This window comes from Schistocerca gregaria, chromosome 8 (genome assembly GCF_023897955.1).
Source record: "Schistocerca gregaria isolate iqSchGreg1 chromosome 8, iqSchGreg1.2, whole genome shotgun sequence".
Lineage (NCBI taxonomy): Eukaryota > Metazoa > Arthropoda > Insecta > Orthoptera > Acrididae > Schistocerca > Schistocerca gregaria.
Window position 1 is genome coordinate 74,696,453 of NC_064927.1, and position 23,802 is coordinate 74,720,254.

At 46.5% G+C, this 23,802-nt stretch overlaps 1 protein-coding gene across 1 annotated transcript in view; it reads right to left on the reverse strand.

The window, feature by feature from the left end:
* LOC126285028 (coagulation factor X-like) overlaps positions 1-23,802 on the reverse strand; it is a 724,967-nt gene that overhangs the window by 84,084 nt on the left and 617,081 nt on the right. Inside the window, exons 4-5 of the mRNA XM_049984353.1 lie at positions 22,082-22,293; positions 16,914-17,031 (exon numbers count right to left, since the gene is read on the reverse strand). Of these exons, the coding sequence (XP_049840310.1) occupies positions 16,914-17,031; positions 22,082-22,293 (330 nt within the window). The remainder of the gene's footprint in view (positions 1-16,913; positions 17,032-22,081; positions 22,294-23,802) is intronic.

Genomic DNA, 23,802 nt, shown 5'->3' on the forward strand with positions numbered 1-23,802 from the left:
CAGGTGTAAACCTCTGCGACGGCCGGGAGACCACTGTGCTGACGCCATGCATCTGCATGACGTCACACGGCAGAATATGAAACAGCGGCCGGACGACAGTGCGCCGTCTTCAGCGCTTGATCGCGGAGTTCAAGTTTCGAAGAAAGAGGTAGGGAAAAACATAGAGTTTTTAAAATAATTATCCTTTTTGTACTTTCAGCTCCAATCTTCCATAAAGTTTTTCGATTACTCTAGTTCATTTTATAAATTACTTTACATGTAAGGTGTATCAGAATTAATGGCGTAAACGCTTACAGTTGAAAGTACACGATGCTAGAAGCAGAAAAGTCTCGGTAAAAATAGCACCACGGACTAAACGTTTACGAGATACCTGCGACTTTGTGGTGGCGTGACTGTGTAAACATTTCTTGCCAGTCACTGGTGTGGGCTATTTTTACATTTTCGAGACGTCGACTTGTAAACAGAGTGGTTATGATATTACAGTTCACAGTCAAAGAGCCATTCATGTCAGTTATTTCCGGGGCGTGAGTTGCGTTGTACGAGTGTTGGTGGTTACGGGGAACCCCTTAACGTAACCAGAAGCGTGAAGATATGCAGTTAATGTATGGTAGAGCTTATGGCAATGTACGAGAGGCTGAACGTTTGTACCCAGAAGCATGGCCTGCGCGAAACCACCCCGAGAGTCACTAATTTAGAAGGGTGCGGTACTGCCTCCCAGAAACTGGGAGTTTTGCGCTTGCTGTGGCAGCTGTAGATGTGGTGCCGCAAACAGTCGAGCAGTTGACTTACAACATAATTTCCTGGAATGAGTCACAGTAGTTTTTGCACAATAATCCAGTGCAATGCAGTGTATCCGTACCACCACCAACGAATTGAGTATCTTAGTGAGGCGGCCTGTGGTCCGAGACTGACGTTCTGTCGTCAACAAGCTGTAAGCAACCCCACGTTCCACAATAATATTTTATTTACGGATGAAGCAGGGCTCGCTTGTGGTGGAGTGTCTAATTATGACAATTCTCACGTTTGGATCGACAGAGGCTGCAACCCACATGCTGTGCAAACTCTCCGCACGAGGGACGTTTCTCACTGAACGTGTTCTTATGCGTTATGGGTACTAAGCGATCGTCTCTTTAGGCTATACGTAGTACTAAACAAACTAAATGGACGGAATTACTTTCGGTTTCTGTGCTTTCAAACTGCAGGATTGCCTGAGGATGTTCCCTTTGAGGAACCCCGGAGGATATGGCGGGCGAACATCTAACGCGCCAATTTGGACAAATGTGGACTGTGCGAGGAGAACCTGCACCAACCTGATCTGAAACATTCTGGCAAATTAAACCTGCGTGCCAAACCGAGACTCGAACTCGGGACCTTTGCCTTTCGCGAGCAAGCTACCCCAGCACGACTCACGTCCCGTCCTCACAGCTTTGCTTCTACCAGTACCTCGTCTCCTACCTTCCAAACTTCACAGAAGCTCTTCTGCGAACCTTGCAGAACTAGCACTCTTGGGTGAAAGGATATTGCGGAAACATAGCTTAGCCACAGCCTGGGGGATGTTTCCAAAATGAGATTTTCACTCCGCAGCTGAGTGTGCGTTGATATGAATCTTCCTGGCAGATTAAAACTGTGTGCCGGACAGAGACTCGAACTCGGGATGTTTGCCTTTCGCGGGCAAGTGCTCTACCATCTGAGCTACGACTCACGACCCTTCCTCAAAGCTTCACTTTTGCCAGTTCCTCAGTTGGTAGAGCACTTGTCGTGGTGTTAACATTGGCAACGCATGTGTCGTCGGCTGCGGACGCCCATCGTTAGGACTGTTGGGTGCACTATGTGTCAGACACACTTGTACTCTGTTCAGCATTAAAGTCTCTTGTTAGTTCCGCCACAGTTTGCCGCACGTCCTGCTTAACCAGCCAGCCCAGCCTATGACGTCCCATATATGTAATGAGGAGTGGCCGCCCAACCCCGAGACTTCTGCGGTTTCGCCACTTGTTGAAGACACTCACCACAGAATTCCTCGAACACCCGACGAGTAGTACTGTTTCCGAAATGCCAGTCTCGAGCCTCCGAGTCATCGCAATCTGCCTCCCGTCAAAATCGGGTACAGCGCGCCTCTTCTCCATTCTACAGGTGGACAGCACGCTCGCTGATACTGTGTGCTCCGTGCGTGTGTCTGACCAGCAGTCACTTCTCGCCAGGTGACGCTGCTATCGCCTGAACGGGTTTATATCGATAGTATTTCGGCGGTTATAATGTTCTGGCTGATTAGTGTGTACATGTATCTAAGGTTTTATTTATTGAACGGTCCTTGTAAAATGCAGATTGACAGTAGCATTCAGTTCATGGAACACATCATGAAGCAACGAGGAATCGTGATTTTGGAAGTGGACGGAACTTTGTGGGAGGGCGGTGGGAGGTAAACGGGTAAAAACTCTACAGCAAAGAACTTGGAAGAGCAGTTGAATGGGCAGAGTCGTGAAAAGATGCTATCTTGGAAGAGCAGTTGAATGGGTAGAGTCGTGAAAAGATGCTATAAGATGAACTGCAAAAAAACAAAACAATGGTAATGAAATATAGTCGCATTATCTGGTTATGCTGAAAGAATTAGATTAGGAAATCAGACACTAAAAGAAGTGGATCAGTTTTGCCATTTGGGTGGAAAAATAACTGACTGTGGCAGAAGTTCAGATGACGCAAAATGTGGATTGGTGATTCCTACAAAAACTTTTCTGAAGAAGAGAAACTTGTTCACTTCGAATACAGACTTAAACGTACGAAAGCATTCTCTGAAGGTATTTTTCTGAACTTTTAGAGGAGTAACGATTAACAGCTCAGACCAAAAGGTAATAGAAGCGTTTTACATGTGGTGCTACAGGAGAATGATAAACATTCTGTGTGTAGATTGGATACCTGACGAGGAGGTACTCTTACCAAAATTGAGGAGAAAAAAGATTTATGTCACAACTAAAAGTACGGACTAGTTGAAAGGACACAACATGAGAGCCGCGCGGGATTAGCCGAGCGGTCCGAGGCGCTACAGTCATGGGCTATGCGGCTGGTCCCGGCGAAGGTTCGAGTCCTCCCTCGGGCATGGCTGTGTGTGTTTGTCCTTAAGATAATTTAGGTTACGTAGTGTGTAAGCTTAGGGACTGATGACCTTAGCAGTTAAGTCTCACAAGATTTCACACACACACACACACACACACACACAACCTGAGACGTCAGGGAATCGCCACTTTATTCATGAAGGGAAGCTCGGGCGGCGTGGCGTGGGGTAAAAACTGTAGACGTAGCCCGAGGCTCAACTACAGCAACAGTGCTCACACGTGGGAGTTTCGCTGACGTGAAGAGACTTGCACGTAGATTCGTCAACAGAAAAAGCTCCGCCGTCTTTACAGTGGTTCTCTTCAGAGCAACGAATCTGTGTTCTGACGATGCTCATTTCTCTATACCATTCTGTTTGGGTTGTCATACAGCAGTTCGTAAAAGAGCTCCGCGTGTCTTTAAAACGGTGCATGTCTGAGACAGCAACGGATGCAAGTACGAGTATGCAACGTAACCTGATTTCGTAATTCATCTGTCACCGCCCTCACAGCGCGTCACATTCAGTCCAAAGACTGGTTTGATTCAGCTCTCCATGCTAGTACATCCAGTACGAGCATCTTCATCCGTGCACTTACTGCAACCTACATCCACTTCATCAATTTTTACATCTACATCACTACTCCGCAAGCCACCTGACGGTGTTTGACGGAGGGTACATCTGGTATTCCCTCCCCAGTCCCACATGGGAAGAATAATTGTCGGTAAGCCCCTGTAATTAGCTCTAATTTCTCGAATTTTCTCATTGTGGCCATCACGCGAGACTTTTTCGGAAAGTACTCTTTCGAAATTTCAAAAGTAGACCTCTCCATGATATACTACGCCTTTCTTCTTACGTTTACCACTGGAGTCTATTGAGCACCTCTGTAACGCTCTCGTGCCGACTGAACTCTTTCTTGACGAAACGCACCGTTCTTCATTCGACCTTCTCCATCTCTTCTATCAGAGCTACCTGGTAAGGATCCCAGATTGATGAACAGTTCTCAAGAATCGGGCGAACGAGCAGAGCGCGCAGAAATGCCGAAAAACGACGTGGCAAAGACTCGACTAATGTCTGAAGTAGTGCTGGATGGAATTTATACCATGAATCCTGCACAGTTGTCTATAAACCCGTAAGAGTGCGAGGGGATGGAGACATCTTCTGAAGAGCACGTTGCAAGGAATCCCAGATGTGCTCAATAATGTTCATGTATGTGGAGTTTGGTAGACAGCGAAAGTGTTTAAACCCATAAGAGTGCTCCTGGAGCCACTGTGTATCAATTCTGGACGTGCTGGGTGTCTCAATGTCCAGCTGGAATTGCCCCAGTCCGTCGGAATGTATAATGAACATAAATGGATACAGCTGATAGCTGATCAGACAGGGTGGTCCTTACGTGTCACATGCCAGACTCGTATCTAGACGTATCACGGATCCTATATAATTCCAATTGCACACGCTCCACACCATTACAAAGCCTCCTCCAGATTGAACAGTCCCCTACTGACATTCAGGGCCCATGCATTCAAGAGGTTGCCTTCATACCCGTACACCTCGATCCACTCAATACAATTTCAAACGAGACTAGTCCGACCAGGCAACATGTTTCCAGTCAACAGCCCTATGTTGGTGTTGATGGGCCCAGGTGAGGTATAAAGTTTGGTGTCATGGAGTCATCAAGGGTACACGAGTGGGCCTTCGAAAGTCGATATCGATGATGTTTTGTTGAATGGTTTGCACGCTGATAGTTGTTGATAGCCCAGCATTGAAATCTGCAACAATTTGCGGAAGGTTTGCTCTTCTGTCACGTTGAACGATTCTCTTCATTCGTCGTTGGCCCCGTTCTTGCAGGGTCTTTTTCCCTGCCGCGGCGATGTTGGAGATTTGATGTTTTACCGGATTCCTGATATTCACGGTACACTCGTGAAATGGTCGTACGAGGAAATCCCCACTTCATCGCCACCTCGCAGATGTTGTGTCCCATCGCTTGTGCGCCGACTATAACACCACGTTCAAACCCACTTACACTCAGTCGCAAATGTATTCGGACAGTGGGAAGTTTCACAATGAGTACTCGAGAAACACTGACTATGAAATCCAAACATTTTTATTATCAATATATATGCGTAACAACATTAATTACAAAAGAATTATTGTATTATTTCGTTTCCAAAACATAAATAACAGAAAAATTAACAACAAAAATGAAACATCCTGCACACCCTGCTGCTACAAAAGTATTCGGACACTGTCCAATCAATGTTCATAAGTTGCACGACGAAAATGTCAATACCTTGTGGGTCCACCTTTCATTCTCAATACCTCCTCCAATCTACTAGGCATACTTTCCACGAGTTTTTTCGTGAAATCTGGGCCTGTATTAGCCCATTCTTGGCGCAGTTTCTCTTTCAAGGTCTCCTTCGTGTAGATGTCCGTCGGAGGGTCCGTTTCAATTTACCCCACAAATGTTCGATTGGGTTAAGGTCTGGTGATTGGGAAGGAGGTACAATACTTTCGGGCAATTGAAGAGCAACCACACTTGTACATTATGCGCGGTATGCTTGGGATCACTATCCTGACAAAAATGAAAGTTGTCCGCAGTACCTAGGTGTCGTGCACTCTGCTTCAAATGTCCTCGCAGTATATTCAAATACGCTTCCCTGTTCATCGTATCATCAATGAACACTAAATCACCCACACTATTGCCGGGCATGCATCCCCACACCATGAAACTCCCACCTCCAAACTTTACGGTTGGTTTGAGCTTCCTGGGATTCAGCTCTTCATTGGTCTTTCGCCACACGTTTGCCTTTCCGTCGTTTTGCCATAATGTAAATTTACATTCGTCGCAAAATATCACCCTATTCCACCAAGCCTGATCGTATTCGGCGTATTCCCTCGCAAACTGCATACGTTTCTTCTGGTTCACTGCATTTATGAATGGCCTTCGCCGTGCCACTCGACCACGGTACTACCATCGTCGTAGTACTCTCCGCACGGTTTCGGGATGAACTTTTATACCAAGGTCTCCCTCCACCTCACTTGCAATTCGCATAGCAGATATTTTCGGATTCGCACAATCACACGTTCATCTCTCTGTGAAAATGTCCATGGCCGTCATGTACTGCAACGGAATTCCAAACGGTCTTCTTTCTCGAACCGTTTAGTAATGTCGTGAACTGTACTTTTCTTCATGTTTACTATTGCGGCAATTTCCCTGCAGGTTTTCCCCTTCGCGTGATTATAAACGACAAGATGCCTTTGCTCGAACGTAGAACACTTCCCTCTGCGTCCCATCGTCGAACTGCACAGACTCTCGATAAGTGTTTACTAATCATCGCTATCGTCTCGCGGAAATGTCGGACACACTGCAGTCGCTTCGTCCTCTGTGCGTCTCAGAATGAACTATTCTCTCACGTTGTCCGCCTTTGTCCGAATAATTTTGTTGCACCTTCACATGCCGTTTTCAGGAAATATTACGTAACAAACACATGTCCAACAACAATTCTTCGTATTTGACGCGTGTTTCACGTAGCGACATCGTACCCAGAGTCCCAAATACGTTACAAAGTGCACTTTCTGTATTTGTTCATGCGGCAAACTGCAAAATAATGCACTGTTACGTGCTGTCCGAATACGTTTGCGACTGAGTGTACATCTTGATACCCTGTCATTGTAGCAGCAGTAACCGAGCTTACAACTGCGCCAGACACTTGTTGTCTTACATAGGAGTTGCCGACCACAACGTCGTATTGTGACTGTTTACATATCTCTATATTCGAATACGCATGCCTATACCAGTTTCTTTGGCGCTTCAGTGTATATGTTCATTCCACTTAAGGTCGCTCCGGATATTTTACTGTGATTGCCAGTATTTTTCATCAGTATTGTAGCTGTAAAGTAGTGGATTCCTTTTCTTATGTACGCGCAATGTGTGACATTTATTTACGTTCAGGATCTGTTGCCAGTTCGTGCACCATCCAGAAATCCTCTGCAAATAATTACTGTGTTCTGGTGTTAATACTTCGTTGTAGACAACCGCATCATCTGCGAACTACCTACTAGCTCCTTTATATACGTTGCAAACCGTAGCTGCACCATCATACTTTCTTGGGGTACTCCGGAAATTACCTTTACATCTATGGATTTTGTTCCATTAAGAGCGACGTGTTGAGTTCTATCTATAGGGAAGTCTTGAATCCAGTCGCAAATGTGCTCCGATACCCTTAACCTCGTGTTATTTTATTACATGGCACTGCGGAATGGTGACAAATGCCTCCCTGAAGTCAAGGAACACGGCATCAATCTGAGAGCCGATTTCGGCAACGCTGTGGGCCTCATGGAAGAACACAGCGAGCTGAGTTTCGCAAGATCTCTGTTCGCGGAATCCACGTTCATATTTATTGAGATGTTCCTTCTCTAAAAACGTCGTAAGTATGAGCATAAAACATATTCCATAATTCTGCCACAGACTGGCGTCAACGACATAGGTCTATAATTACGTACATGTGTCCTACAACCTTTCTTGAAAACGGAAATGACCTGCGTTTTTTTTTTTTTTTTTTTAGGTACCCTTCGTTGCTCCATCGACTTACGATAGACTGCTGCTGGAAGGGGAGCAAGTTCTTTCGCATAATCTCTATGGAATTTCACAGCTATCTCATCTGGTCCTGATGCCTTTCCACTTCATATTGATTGTAGTTGTTTCTCTGTACCACGATCAGTTGCGTCCACATCTGACATTTCGAAGTTCTTACGATGATCGAAAGCAGGGACCGTATCACAATCTTCTGCGGTGAAACAGTTCCAGAAAACCGAATTCAGTATTTAGGAATTCCCTTTGTCATTTTCCGTTTCGGTACCAATTTGGTCATTTACTGGCAGAACAGATCGTTTCGAATCACTTACCGATTTTGTATAATACCAAAGTCTATTACGGTCTTTAGTCAGATCTGTTGACAAAATTTACTTTCAGTCACTGAACGCTTCTCTCACTGCTCTCCTTACGATCATTTTCGCTTCGTTTAGCATTTGCTTGTCAGCTAGATTTTGAATTCTCTTGAATCTGTCATGGAGGTCTCTTTGTTTACGTAGCAGTTTTGTGACACGGCTCTTACGCCACTGTGGGTGTTCGCCATCCTTTACGACCTCGCCCGGAACCTCCTTGCCTAACGCGTACAGGAAGATGCATTTGAATTTTTTCCATTTGTGCTCCACATCTTCGTACCTTGCACTGAATATTTGTTGTTGACTGCTCAGATACCCTGGAATTTTTTATCCTGCCACTCTTCCTTAGAAAAATATTTTCCTTTCTTAACACTCCTCGTAATACGCGTAGTCGTAGATGCTATTACAGCCTTTTGGTCACTGACGCCCTCCTCTACTTTGCCCTCCCCTCAGGCACCAGTTTTGAACGCGTGACTCTCCAGATCTATAGCCCACAAGTCGAAGTCACCCCCTAATGCAACGCCACGGTCAAAAAAGTTATTCACGAAATTCTGCAAGTTCTTTGTGAAGCGCAGTACCACTAAAGCTCCGCGCACTCCCCGCCATTACCAAACTGACGACCACTTGAGGCCTCGGGATGCGTCCTACGAACCGATCCCTTCTTTTAATCAAGTTATGCCGCATATTCATTTCGCCAAATACGATTCAGAATCTCATCATCAGTTACCCGGCCTACTAATCTATCTAACGTTCAGAGTTTTTCTGTAGTACCAAATTTCAAAAGCTTCTGTCTTCTTCTTGTCTGTCATCCACATTTCCATACAAAGCGTCATTCCGCAACCATACCTTCATAAGATATTCCTGACACTTGAATCTATTTTAGGCTTTAACAAATTCCTTTTTTTCAGAAATGGTTTACTTGCTATAGCCAGTCTACATTTAATATCCTCTTTACATCGGCCATAATCAGTTTATTTGCTGTTCAAATAGCAGAACTCACCTACTGAGTTTAGTGTCTCGTTTGCTAATCTAATTTTCTGAGTATCTTGAAGCTTTAATTTGACTACATTCGATTACCTTTGTTTTACTTTTGTTGTTGATGTTCATCTTATAATCTCTTGATAAGACACTATCCATACCATTTACTGCTCTTCCAAGTCACTTGCTATCTATGAAAGAATTACCGTCGGCAAATCTCAAAGTTTTCATTTCTTCTCCCTGAAATTTAATTCCCTCTCCAAATTTCTGCTTGTTTTCCATTACTGCTTGCCCAATGTACAGATGAAATAACATCAGTTGTAGGCTACAAATCTGTCCCGTTACCTTCTCAAATACTGCTTCCCTCAATGTCCTTCGATTGTTATATACTGCTGTCTGGTTTCTGTACAGGCTGTAAATAAACTTCAGTTCCCTGTATTTAATCCCTGCTACCTTCAGAATTTAAAAGAATGTGTTCCAGTCAACGTTTATCAAATGCCTTCTCTATAGCTACAAATGTTATAAACATGGGTTTGATTTTCTTTAATCTGTCTTCTAAGTTAAGTCATAGGATCTGCATTGCCTCACGTGTCCCTAATTTTTTCTAGTATCTGAACTGATCTTCCCCGAGGTCGCCTTCTTCTTTTTCCCATTCTTCTGCAAATATATCGTGTCAGTATTTTTCAGCCATAACTTAATGAACTGACGAACCAGTAATAATCACATCCAAACGCCTTTAAAAATGGTTCAAATGTCTCTGAGCACTATGGGATTTAACATCAGTGGTCATCAGTCCCCTAGAACTTAGAACTACTTAAACCTAACAAACCTAAGGACATCACACACATCCATGCCCGAGGGAGGATTCGAACCTGCGACCGTAGTGGTCCCGCGGCTCCACACTGAAGCGCCCAGAACTGCACGGCCACACCGGCCGGCTCAAATGCCTTCTTTCGAATTTGAGCTACAACACTCTTCCTGAGTTCTGAGAGTATTTCTCCTGCCTTCTGCACGTTGTACACCAAGTGGAATAGTTTTGTCATGGCTAGCTCTCCCAAAAATGCCAATAATACTGAGCGAATGTCATCTACTCCAGGGACCTTGTTCCGAGTTCGGTCTTACGCTGCTCGGTCAAATTCTTCTTGCACAACCATATCTCCCATCTCATCTTTATTTACTTCCTCTTTCCTTTCAAAAATATTGCCCCCAAATCCACTTCTGTTTTATATTTTCGTTCCAACTTTCAGCTTTCACTTCTTTCCTTAGCACTGACCTGCCATTTGATCTCTTGATCTTCAAACTGCTGCATCTATTTTCTCCATAGGATTCTCTAATTTTTATAATCATGTGTCCTTGTACATCTTTGCATTTGTCCTCTAGCTATTCCTACTCAGCCATGTCAGTCTCATTTGTGGAGTTACAGTTTGTTTTCTAATATTAACAAAATAGATATTTATATAAATGGGCTGCCATATTTTTCGTGAGAAGGTGTATCATACTCTATAGTACTAATCGGCTAACCCAGTTCCTGGCCCGTGGTGGATGACAGGCTGCCTATCTAACGGCTTCCAGGGGCAAGAAAAATTTTTGATTCGCATATTATTATTGACCGAATTCAAAAATTTAAATGCTGCCACAGTCTACTCATTAAGAGGTGTAATCTTACGTTATACGCTTAGCACAGTGTGTACGTCTCGAAGGAGTGTAATCAATGTGGGCAAATACTGAGATAATGTGTGTCCAGACGAGAAGACGACCGACCTTTTCAGGCACGTTCTGACCTCTACGTATTTTCTCTTTAATGGAGAATACTATGAACAAACAGAAGGAGTCGCAATGGGGAGCTGACTCTCGCCTGTGCTCGCGAATTTCTGTATGGAGTACTTCGACAAGGATGCTTTGGCGTCATCCAAATGGAAAACTTCTTGTTTTCTACGTTATGTGGATGACACGTTCGTGATCTGGACTCATGCGAGCGACAAGCTCCTAGACTTCCTTCCACACCTAAAATCCATACATCCGAACATCAAATTCACTATGGAGACCCGAAGCAGAAGAAGATTACCATTCCTGGATGTCATAGTCAAAAGAAGAGCGGACGGCACCCTGGGCCACGGAAAAAAACGCTGCAACCACCCTGAGCAGAGGAATGGGGTGCACCATCTCTGGCGCAGAAAGTCTGCCCCAAGAGCTGAAACACCTCAAAACAGTATTCCGGGTACTCGTAATGGCAGATCAGACGCGCTCTCCGCCCCTGCTCTACAGTACAGCGTGTGGAGACGGAAGAAGTCTCGGAGAAAGAGATAGCCACTGCCTATACAGCGTATACTGGTGCACTATCGGGGAAAATAGGACGAATATTGAGGAAACACGGAGTAGAAACTGTCTTTTGCCCAGCAAATAAAACAGGAGCATTATTGGGAAGTGCCAAAGACGATGTCGGTTTGCGGAAGGACGGAATATAGCAGATTCCGTGTCAATGTGGGAAGACTTATATTGGACAGACAGTGCTCACCATTGCCGAGAACATCAGAGGCAGGCTCAACTTGCGTACCCCAACAAGTCAGCGGTCGCAGAGCACTGTTTGTCCGAAGATCATGAAATTGACTACCAACATACCAGGGTCTTGGCATAGACATCTAAATACTGGGGCAGCGTCGTTAGAGTGGCTATCGAAATTCGTACCAGGGACGGACTCACCAACCGAGATTGCGGCTACAACATCATCAGGGCATGGGAACCAGCACTGAGTCTAATGAAAAAGACGCTCAGCAAAGGAAACGAACGGGCGACTAGGGCGTACGAGGCAATTACACCAACGCCACTTCAGACGCCGACGCCAGCGTCTCAGCGACGCGTGGGTGCGGGTCACGGAGAGAAAGCCTCGCGCGGGAAGGGGATTTAATATGGCCGCCCGCCCTCAGGAGCTCACTAGCGCAATGCTGCTCGAGATGTCGATGAGAGAGGTGCCTTACCATGCGAAGGGTGTCGTCCGTCGGGGCCAGCTCAGGCGACTGAGCTGATCACGGTGGCGGCCCCACCTATGACGAACCAGCTACCGACTCCCGACTACGACAAGGATGACTCCTTTACTTCTGACTTGGACTCTCATGGCCGAGCGTTCATTCTTATGAAAAAGCTCGCTCACGGGGGCTCCTACCTCGGCGGAGAAGACGATGAAGCGGTCATACTCGCCTTCTGTAATATTCGGAAGGCTGCTGCACTACCGCACACGAGGCAGCAGGAGTCGGGTGTGCCACCGAGAGCCTCGCCGGTCGCACTGCGAGAGTTTGCTGGACCGGCGGTGGCGGCCTCGGCGGGTGTTGCGCCTCGGGACTCGCCCATTCGAGAGGTCGATGTGCCCCCGGTTGCCCCTCTGGTCGCAGAGACACCGGGAGAGCCCGTGCCTGCGCTAGTTGATGCCCCGGCCTGCGCTGGGGGAAGCCCCGCGGTGTGGACGGCGGCACAGTCAGCTGCAGAGGCCACCGCGATGGAAGCCATCGAACTGCCGGACGCAAATCTTGCTGACAAGGGAACCTCCCCGTCGCACCCCTCTCAGATTTAGTTATAAGTTGGCACAGTGGATAGGCCTTGAAAAACTGAGCACAGATCAATCGAGAAAACTGGAAGAAGTTGTATGGAAGTATGAAAAAAATAAGCAAAATATACAAACTGAGTAGTCCATGCGCAAAGATAAGCAACATCAAGGATAGTGCGAGCTCAGGAGCGCAGTGCTCCCGTGATTACCGTGAGCAGCTGAGGAACGAGAGGTCATTCATTCAAGTCTCCCCTCGAGTGAAAAGTTTAATTTTTTATTTTCAGACAATTATTATCTGTCCGTTCGTTCATTGACGTCTCTGTTCACTGTATATTTTGCTTATTTTCTCATACTTCCACACCACTTGTTCCAGTATTCTCGATTGATCTGTGTTCAGTTTTTCAAGGCCTATCCACTGTGCCAACTTATGATTAAATCTGAGGGAGGTGCGATGAGGAGGTGCCCTTGTGAGGCGATTCCTGAGGCAGAGCGTCGTGACGTCGACCCTGACTATACCCGCGCGAGAAAGTGCTTGTCATGCCAGAGGCTGGACCATACAGCACCGCTGCGTAAAGTGCGTGGGACAGCACGAGAGCAAATCCTGCGGGCTCACCCGAGAAGAAAAACCGACGTGTTGCAAATGCGCCGGGCCGCAAGCTGCCAGTTAGAGAGGCTGTTCGGCCTTCAAACGGGGCCGAAACCAGCAGCGGGGCGTGGCTGCTCCTCCTCGTAAAGTGCACCCGTCCAACAGATTCGCAGCCGCCACCTGGGCGGACCGTCTGCCTTCTCTACCCAGCGATCGGAGACGGCCGCTGGCGAGAGGCAGCAGCCGACTGCGCTGTCCGCGGCTTCGCCTGGGTGGGTGGCAACCGCCGGCGCCAGGCCTGACGCTCGGGATGCCGCCCCACGCAGGCGTCGCAGGCGCGCGGGCCGGGTTACCCCTGCTGCAGGGTAACGGACTACCGCGGTGGCAGCCCGGAGCTCGTGCTGCGCCGCCACTGTAACTAATCTGCTCGCCATTAAATAGCAACACCACGAAGATGACGTGCTACAGAGGCGAAATTTAACCATCAGAAAGACGATGCTGTGGTATCCAAATGATTAGCTTTTCAGAGCATTCACACAAGGTTGTCGACACCTACAACGTGCTGACATGAGGAAAGTTTCCAACCGGTTTCTCATACACAAACAGCAGGTGACCGACGTTGCCTGGTGAAACGTTGTTGTGATGCCTCGTGCAAAGAGGAGAAATTTACCGTATCGCGACATTGCTGCTTACGTTGGTCGAGATCCAGTGACTGTTAGTAGAATATGGAATCGGTGGGTTCAGGAGGGTAATACGGAACGTCGTGCTGGATCCCAACGGCCTCTTATCACTAGCAGTCGAGATGACAGACATCTTATCCGCATGGCTGCAACGGATCTTGCAGCCACGTCTCGATCCCTGAGTCAAAACATAGGGACGTTTGCAAGACAACAACCATTTGCACCAACAGTTCGACGACGTTTGCAGCAGCATGGACTGTCAGCTCGGAGAAGATGGCTGACGTTACCCTTGACACTGCATCACAGAGCGCCTGCTATGGTGTACTCAACGACGAACCTAGGTGCACGAATGGCAAAACGTCATTTTTTCGGATGAATCCAGGTTCTGTTTACAGCATCATGATGGTCGCATCCTTGTTTGGCGACATCGCGGTGAACGCACACTGGAAGCGTGTATTCGTCATCGCCGTACTGGCGTATCACCCGGCGTGATGGTATGGGGTGCCATTGATTACACGTCTCGGTCACCTCTGCTTCGCATTGATGGCACTTTGAACAGTGGACGTTACATTTCAGACGAGTTACGACTCGTGGCTCAACCCTTCATTCGATCCCTGCGAAACCCTACATTTCAGCAGGAAAATGCGCGACCGCATGCTGCAGGTCCTTTATGGGCATTTCTGGATACAGGAAATGTTCGACTGCTGCTCTGGCCAGCACATTCTCCAGATCTCTCACCAATTGAAAACGTCTGGTCAATGGTGGCCGAGCAACTGGCTCGCCACAATACGCCAGTCATTACTCTTGATGATGTGGTATCATTCTGAAGCTGCATGGGCAGCTGTACCTCTCTGTGACGCAATGTCCACGCGTATCAAGGCCGTTATTACGGCTAGTGGTGGTTGATCTGGGTACTGGTTTCTCTGGATCTATGCACTCAAATTGCGTGGAAATGCATCACATGTCAGCTGTAGTATAATATATTTGTCCAATGAATACACGTTTATCATCTGTATTTCTTCTTGGTGTAGCAATTTAATGGCTAGTAGTATAGCTGCCGATGTTCCACGGCAGTCGTCTTCTGCAGAGCGGTTGCAACTCTATAGCCAGGGACGCTCACTGAGGACAGCTCGTCAAGATCGGTCCAAATCCAACACCCTAGGTCAGCGCAGGAACAGCAGCTCCGCTGCCTCTACACCTGGCATATGTCGCCAGTGTTCTACAGCGAGCGAGCGTCAGGAGCTCACTTCGTCAGCGCACCTGACGATGGTTCCATGTCTGATCGCCGAAATATTGTGCCCGTTGGACACTGGACCGGCAGTACATTTTGCACGTAGTTTCAAACCATTGTGAAACTATTTTTTACTGACGCCCCCACAAAATAAGGAAAGGACAAAACGCGTTGTACCCACGCTGCGACCATCGACCAGTAGGTGACTGCACTGATGCACTGATAGAGGCTGCAGACCGCACGGATCTATTCTCTTCCACAAGACACGTGATCGAAAGTAGGCCTGGCTGTAGCCCATCATCGAGTGGTATTCAGGGCCACTCTCGGTTCAGATCACACTAGTTCTCTCTGAGTGAGTTTTTCTGGGCCAGACACTTATTTTGCAAGGAATCAATAGTCAGGATTCTCACTCGCGAGCCATTCCGTGTCGTGGCTGCTTTTCGCGTCTGACTTAGCGACCACAGGAGCTACCAGCAGAGGACTTAAAAAGTGTTCGTGGCCTTCTCGTCGAAGACAGGGGTTCCGTTGTCGTGGTAAACTTGTGTCCTTTTAAATTTCTTCCTGTTGAACTTTCAACTGGCTACTTGCTGAGCTTAGACACTTTTGCTCCCTGCCAGACTTATCCTTTGTTCGTTCAATCTCCATTCTAACTGACTTTGACTTTTAAAAAGAGTGCGACTAATGAACATAGACTCAGTGACAACCTAACCAACCTTCAGCTCCCAGAAATATTATTGTTCCATTTCACGAAGCGACTTATCTTAAGTTTTGTTTCAATCCACATCAGAGTAGATGTACTATTAATCGTTGATAAATAAACTTGTCCACTTATTCCTACCTGGACTTTTTTTGTGCGGTCATTGGTGGACATATCAAAACGTTCACTGTTTACCACATTTTTCCTGTTTTTGTAGTAAAACTTTATGTGTTAGACATGATGTTTTAATATAATACTTCTTTGGCCCGCCCTGTTGGTCGTGCAGTCTAGCGCACGGCTTTCCGGGCGGGAAGGAGCGCCTGGTTCCTCGGCACGAATCCGCCCGGCGGATTTGTGTCGAGATCCGGTGAACCGGCTAGGCTGTTTTCCATCTGCCTCGGCGAATGCGCGCTGGTCCCCCTTATTCCGCCTCAGTTAGACTATGTAGGCGATTGCTGCGCAAACAAGTTCTCCACATATGCGTACACCACCATTACTCTACCACACAAACATAGGAGTTACACTCGTCTGGTGTGAGACGTTCCCTGGGGGGGTCCATCGGGGGCCGAACCGCACAATAACCCTAAGTTCGGTGGAGGGGTGAATTGGACTGCGGTAGTCGTCGTGGGGTTGTACACCACTGCGGCTGCAACGGGGACCGAGCCTCTACGTCATTTCTAGGTCCCCAGTTAACATACAATACAATACAATACAATACAATACAACATTACTTCTTTGCTACTGACTCTGTTCGCAACACATTTTGCAGACAGTGTCGACATATATCACTAAAGTCACCTCAAAAATTATGGAACTGTGCGACACACAGTTTAGGAGATATGACATGATGAACAATATTGCTTAAAATACAGTGCAAAATACTGGGACTACACTATCCAGTGTTTGATAATGACATCACTTCTTAGCGATTTCCAACAAACGTTTAACATAATTTCAAACCTTTTGTGAACTTCTCACTTACACAATTTAACATCAAATATTTAACACTTTAACTCACTGTAAAGCAATTAGAACCTTGAATCTACTTTATGCATCGGAAATCGATTCTTGGGTGTTTACTTGTTGTATACTGCCTCATTCCACGTGACAGTGAGAAACTGCCACTAACCCAGGTTGTGAGCGAGTAGTGGGGCTGCGGGGCTTCTGACTCACCCACCTTGTCTTTGCGCCTGTGGTTGTGGCCGCCGCCGCCAGGTGGCCGGCGGTGCCTGCGGTCGGGCCGCCGCCTCCCTGTCACACCCCGTGCGCGCCACCCTTCTGGCGCCCACAGCTCCCTGCAACACGACGTCACAGCCCTTCATTCACACTGAGCTCGTACCTGCTGTATACCTGGATGTACAACTCTCGTCTCACGGCACATGACCTCAGCACACCTGCACATTCCTGTCACCTGTTTTGTTCAAGATCGTTGTTCTCTACAACATTAAGAATTTATTTACTTATTTCTGTCATATACGTTTTATCGTTTGCTGTCTGAAACAACATTAGACCATTTCATTAGAAGATGCACATATGAGCAGAATGATTCCTTCATGTCTAACGTTGCCAGATCCAATTTGCACAAAATTGGGACTCAGTGACTTGTGTTCTAAAAAATCCCCAGGAAGAAGACCTAACCTAAAAGACAGAACAAAAATAAATGACAAGAAAAAAAGAATAAAATTCTGAGTCATTATATAATTCAGCTAAACCTCCAGTTGCTGGTCCTGTCACAGCATTCATTACTGAATGGCTGTCATGTCATCCTCTCCTACTGGCGTCATTAAAGATGCAGTGTGATGGTGTGTTTTGTCATTGCACCACTCTTGCAGCTGCTGTCAACTTCCCAGTCCTCAGAGTCTTTGCTTCTCACTAGAGTAGCTCTTCAATTGGCATCATGAGGCTGATTCCAGTCCTACCACATTGCAGTACTGGGAATTCGACTCAGGTCAGTCACACTCATCACTTAGCGATGGAGGTGGACTCATTAGGAAAGTATTCTTTATAATACATAAAGGGCGAAGTAGGTACACTGGTACAACAGTACTCAAAAATATAGATCTGTCCATCAAAAGTACCAACTATATGTTTGCTATAACAGTTGGCAACACACTTCAACAGAGATCAGTAAAATACTAATTGGTATGAAAAGAGAAGCTGCAGGCAGCCAGTGACTGAGAGAGGCGTGACAGGAGAGAAGGAGGGGGGGGGGGGGGGGGACACGGTTCAGAAATCAGCAGCATGGTGGTAATAAACAACAATGGAACCCATGCAGCTGAGTATTTTCGAAATGTATGGTTCAGACATGTGATAAGGTGTCCCTGTAGCCCATCAGCTGATTGCAACTTCCAAGTGCATCATATTCTACCTATCTTGGTTATCATCATCGACACGCTCAGAAACTGATTTCGAAACTTTCATGTACTTGACTATATTAGAAATGAGTTTGAATGACATTTTGATTTCTTGAAGGTGTCCAAAATGCAGCTCATATAGCATTTTCTATAACATTTATGGGGTACAAGTCATGATACCCCCAAAAATCTGGACACCTCGCCAAAATTGAGATATCTGACAACACTGGTCATGTCTCTATTCCTGATATAGTGTGTAAGGAACATTCAGAGTGCTGACCTGTCCAACACAGAATAGTGTAGAAAAAAGCTTCAGCAAGGAGTTGGAGAGATATACAAGGAGGAGCAAGAAGAGGAAGTAGAAGGCGAATTAAGGAAGTACATTAGCTAACTAAGTTATCTGCACAAGTCTATAATTGCTTATAGTGATAAAAAAGAGAAACAAGCAAGGTAGGACATGCCATCTACAACAGTGTTTCTCAATCTGATTCAACTCGTCGCCCACTGCACCCCTTCGTCAAATCTCCCTCATCCAGTTACACATTTTCATTACACATGCTCCATCTCATCCCACTTCCTTCCATTACCTGCTCAAGGTGTGGAAACTCTCACCTGAGGGTGGATATGCCCATATTGCAGACAGTTGGTCAATACCACTGTGGGCCTTTTGGGCGAGGCAACGTCTATTCAGCACGAAAGAAACTGAAATAATTTTACAGCACGTTATTTTTACAGGCAGATGTTACTCACATTGAATCTACATCTACAATTGAAATAGAAATTTAATTAAGACTTCAGTGGAACAGGCAATGAAATATGGGGCGATGATGGTAAAGATATACTTTTAAGCATTTGGCGACTTCATCGTTGTTATGTTTGTTATGTTGATAATATATACCAGCTCCATGCTCTGGCACTGACAGAACGTTCAGTACCCACTAGCTGCTGTGATCTCCCCTGCCAAGAGCGTCATCTTTTTGGGAATGGCGCCTCAGAGTGAGTGGATTTCCCTTCAGAATGCTGGTCTGACAGCGCTGCAAGTCTCGGCGATGCAGCGACCAGCGTACACGCGTACACCTTGCGCGAAGTGACTGGCCACTGGCGGGGTCAGGGATTTTCTCTGACTGGGTGTTGTGTGATGTCCTTAGGTTAGTTAGGTTAGATGTTAAGTCCCATAGTGCTCAGAGGGATTTGAACCATTTGACTGGCCACTGGGGCGGAAACGCATTCTCGTGCTGAGCACTGGGCGAGTTCAAACCCTTGTCTGACCGGCGCGTTCTGCGTGTTCTCGTTGCTGCCTGTTTACGAGGTAGCACGACACCACAGGTGCATGGGAGGTGCTCCAGAATCAGCTGCTTGTGATTATACAGGTATACAGTGCCATTACATTTTTTTTTCAGAAGAAGCAAATGAGGCATTGAAAATCTTATTAATAGCTGTACTCCAGGGTGACTAAATGGCCCACATGCGCGAAAAATCGATGTTCAGCTAAGTGCACCAATGAAGATAATCACAGGTTGCAACAGATCTACTCCTCTTCAGAGGCTGCCACCTTCAAGCCACATTGCATCACCAGATCATCGAAGGCAGACTCCTTTCTGAAGGAGTACGAAAAACTAATTACAATTCCTCAGCTCGAAACGCACTCTGATGTGCCTGCACTTAGAACGAGCCAATTAAAATCCAGTCGCCTAGCTCACTGGCAAAATCACTGCAAGCTGTGGATTCCTACTTGAGGAAAAAGTGGTCAGAAATGTGGAGTAATATTTCCGATAAGGAACATCACACCCTTATAAGATCTGACACAAGCCCAGCTGGGATGTAATTACTGTGACACAGTTGGAAAACAATTAGTAGGAAGAGATTGAAAAAATCAGCCATCCAGTTGCAAAACAAACATTTATTAGCCACTGACCTAGGTTTCGATATTTCTAAAAATATATTCTTCAGAAGGAATGGGCCTTGTCACAACACATGATGGTACATTAGACTAGCTGAAGCCGAGCGGCTCTTGTCATATGGTGGGCATTTACAAGTGGGCATTCATTCTGAAGTACGCTAAATGTAATCTAGGTGCTATCTAAAGCCGTGGCTTGGCATAATTCTTATGTTGTCAGTTTTATATATGAGAAGAACCACTCGTCTTCAGCTAATCTACCGTACCGCCATGTCATATAACAAAGCCCAGTCCTTCTGAAGAATATATTTTTAGAAATATCGCAACTTAGGTCAAGGACTAATAAACCTTTGTTTAGCAACTAGTTGGCTGATTTTTTCAACCTCTTCAGATTTACACAGTTGTTGACTCGCAGCCATGTTTAAGATTTTACAATTAGTAGGATTCGTATAGTTGCAGAAACCGTGAACCGACGGGGAAAGACTTCATCTTCTCAATGCGACTGTAGCAATGGACGTCAGACTCGCGCGGGATCAGCCGAGCGGTCTCAGGCGCTGCAGTCATGAACTGTGCGGCTGGCCCCGGCGGGGGTGCGAGTCCTCTCTCGGGCATGGGTGTGTGTGTTTGTCCTTAGGATAATTTAGGTTAAGTAGTATGTAAGCTTAGGGACTGGTGACCTTAGCAGTTAAGTGTCATAAGATTTCACACCCATTTGAACGTCAGACCGTCTAACACATTGTAACAAGCTGCAGCATACGAGATTAACCTTGAAATCTGGAAGATTTCTTTGAAGTGATAGAGGCAATTCTAGAATGGATTAGAAATTTAGATAATTTAGATATTAATTTGAAGTTGATTTAGATATTAAGTTGTAGCTTTAGCTGATTAATTCTATCTATTTTGTAAAATTATGCAATCCCTGAACCATTAAAGGAGGAGATAAATGGCCGGACGATCCATTTGTTGTGGGTACCTTCCCACTCTGGTATCCTCTATAATGATGAAGTTGATGCATTAGCCAAACAAGAGGCAACCTTAGGTACCGTCCTGGATCTGCACCTTCCTTATACAGACTACTTACATGAAGTCAAGGATCAGGCAAGACAACAATGGCAGGAAATGTGGAACGTTTCTCAACAGACAAAAGGCGGTTATTACGCAGTGCTACAACCTCGGATTCCTTCACAGCCGTGGTTCAAGAGGACACATCTGGACCGATCCACGATTTCTACCATCATAAGACTCCGCTTCAATCATGCCTCTTTCCCACAACATCTACATCGGATCAACGTTTTCAGTTCACCAGCATGTGAGTGTGATCCTGAGTCGGAAGCTGATGTCAATCATATCTTATTTATGTGCCCCAAATTTGACCGTGAACGGTTGGTCTTTCTGAAGACACTGCTGAGTATGGGCTACCATCTTCCTCTATCAGCTTCTTCTCATTTGTATACTAAAGACGTTCGTCTATTTAAAGTGATAGTTAACTTCATCAAGAGTACTGGTCACAATCTGTAGGTTTTAATGGTGTACGTAAATTATAAATATGTCTTGCTGATGAAGATATTTCAGAATTGGTGTGAATTGGAAGCCAAGGCACTTTTAAATACTTTCCAATTCAATTCAATTCCATTTTAAAAAGATAATTTACAAACCTGTAAGAGTTAAGCTTTTTATTCTTGTAAATATGCATTTCTGTATTTGTTTATTCAATTGTGTGTAAATTGTCACTATGTGTTGCCGATGGCTAAATTGAGTACACACTCAAAGGCCAAATAAAAAAAATCAAGACTGATATGGTATGGGCATGTTACGCGAATGGATGAGAAGATACCCTGGAGGATACACGAGATGAAACTGGAAGGAAAGAGACCAAGATCGAGAGACAGATGGGTGAAAAGAGTGAAGGGATACGTCCAGAAGAAAGGAGAAGACTGAATTAACGTGAAGACGGAGACATGGTGGCAAGACAGAAGACGATGGAGAGGCTTATGTTCCAAACAGACCCGGCCAGATGTTAGAAACTGTCCAAGATGATGGTTACGATAATGCAATCGTTGAAAGTCCATCCTGTACTGCCGTGCGCTGCTCTACCTGAAGACGACGGCGCCCTCACTGGAGTTGTCGCGGCGCCTGCCGACCGCCCTTTGCGGCCGGAACGACGGCGGGGGCGGCGGCGGGGGCGGCCGCGTGGCGTTCAGCGGCTGCACGGGGGCGGAGCCGAGCAGCCAGCCGGGCTGGTCGGGGGCGGTGTCCGCCAGCAGGTGGCGCAGCCGGCGCTGCCAGTGCCGTGAGCGCAGCCCGTCCTGCAACAGGCAATCGTCAGCCGCTCGTCAGCTTGGCTCACCATGTCACCAGCAAGCCTGCCCTACACCAGGCACTGCGGTGGGCCTGCAACCACGAGCCAGCCAGTAAAGCTGGGTGAGGAATCTTTCTAGCGACGACACAGGCCATCCACCGATATAAGTGACCTTTTTTTTCGTCGGGACAGGACGAACGCAATCCCGAATACCAAAAATGATGCGCCCGAGGCATCCAATCACAACACTCTTCCATAGTATATATGTACCCACACTTGCGCTCATTCAGCAGTTAGCAACACACCCTGAGGAAGGCGTCTTGCAACAGACGCCGAAACGTTGGAATTTTATAAATGACAATGCGGTCTCTAACCCAGAAGAATTTTATTAACATTGACAACGGCCGCGGAAGCCTACGGTTACACACGGAATTTTGTTCCTTTTTATTTATTTATTTATTTATGAACTTAGCATCGTTACAACAATACATGAACATAAAAAATGTAATTGTGAATAGCTGGTCAATATTTCACATAATCGAAATCCTTTAAAAACAGAACTAAATAAAAACAACTGAAATGTGTGAGAAGTTATTCATAGAGAGCTTTTTGGTAACAATTCTAAGCAAATCAGTAAGGGTTGTGAAATGTACACAAAAATTGAAATGTGATTACGGAGTATTTCGCGACGGAGTCCTTGCATAAAAAGTTCTCGGTTTACTTGCCGCGTCAAATTTGGATAACATCCCAAGCTTTCGATGACTACCTCTGTCATCTTCGTCCCGTTGAGACCTATTGTTAGTGCTATTGGATCTCCTACATATCGGTTGCCAAAATACTTAATCATGCTTGAGGCTGGACCATACAGCACCGCTGCGTAAAGTGCGCGGGACAGCACGAGAGCAAATCCTGCGGGCGCACCCGAGAAGAAAAACCGACGTGTTGCAACTGCGCCGGGCCGCAAGTTGCCAGTTAGAGAGGCTGTTCGGCCTTCAAACGGGGCCGAAACCAGCAACGGGGCGTGGCTGCTCCTCCTCGTAAAGTGCACCCGTCCACCGGCTTCGCAGCCGCCACCGAGGGCGGACCGTCTGCCTCCTCCACCCAGCGATCGGAGACGGCCGCTGGCGAGAGGCAGCAGCCGACTGCGCTGTCCGCGGCTTCGCCTGGGTGGGTGGCAACCGCCGGCGCCAGACCTGACGCTCGGGATGCCGCCCCACGCAGGCGTCGCAGGTGCGCGGGCCGGGTTACCCCTGCTGCAGGGTAACGGACTACCGCGGTGGCAGCCCGGAGCTCGTGCTGCGCCGCCACTGTAACTAATCTGCTCGCCATTAAATAGCAACACCACGAAGATGACGTGCTACAGAGGCGAAATTTAACCATCAGAAAGACGATGCTCTGGTATCCAAATGATTAGTTTTTCAGAGCATTCACACAAGGTTGTCGACACCAACAACGTGCTGACATGAGGAAAGTTTCCAACCGGTTTCTCATACACAAACAGCAGGTGACCGACGTT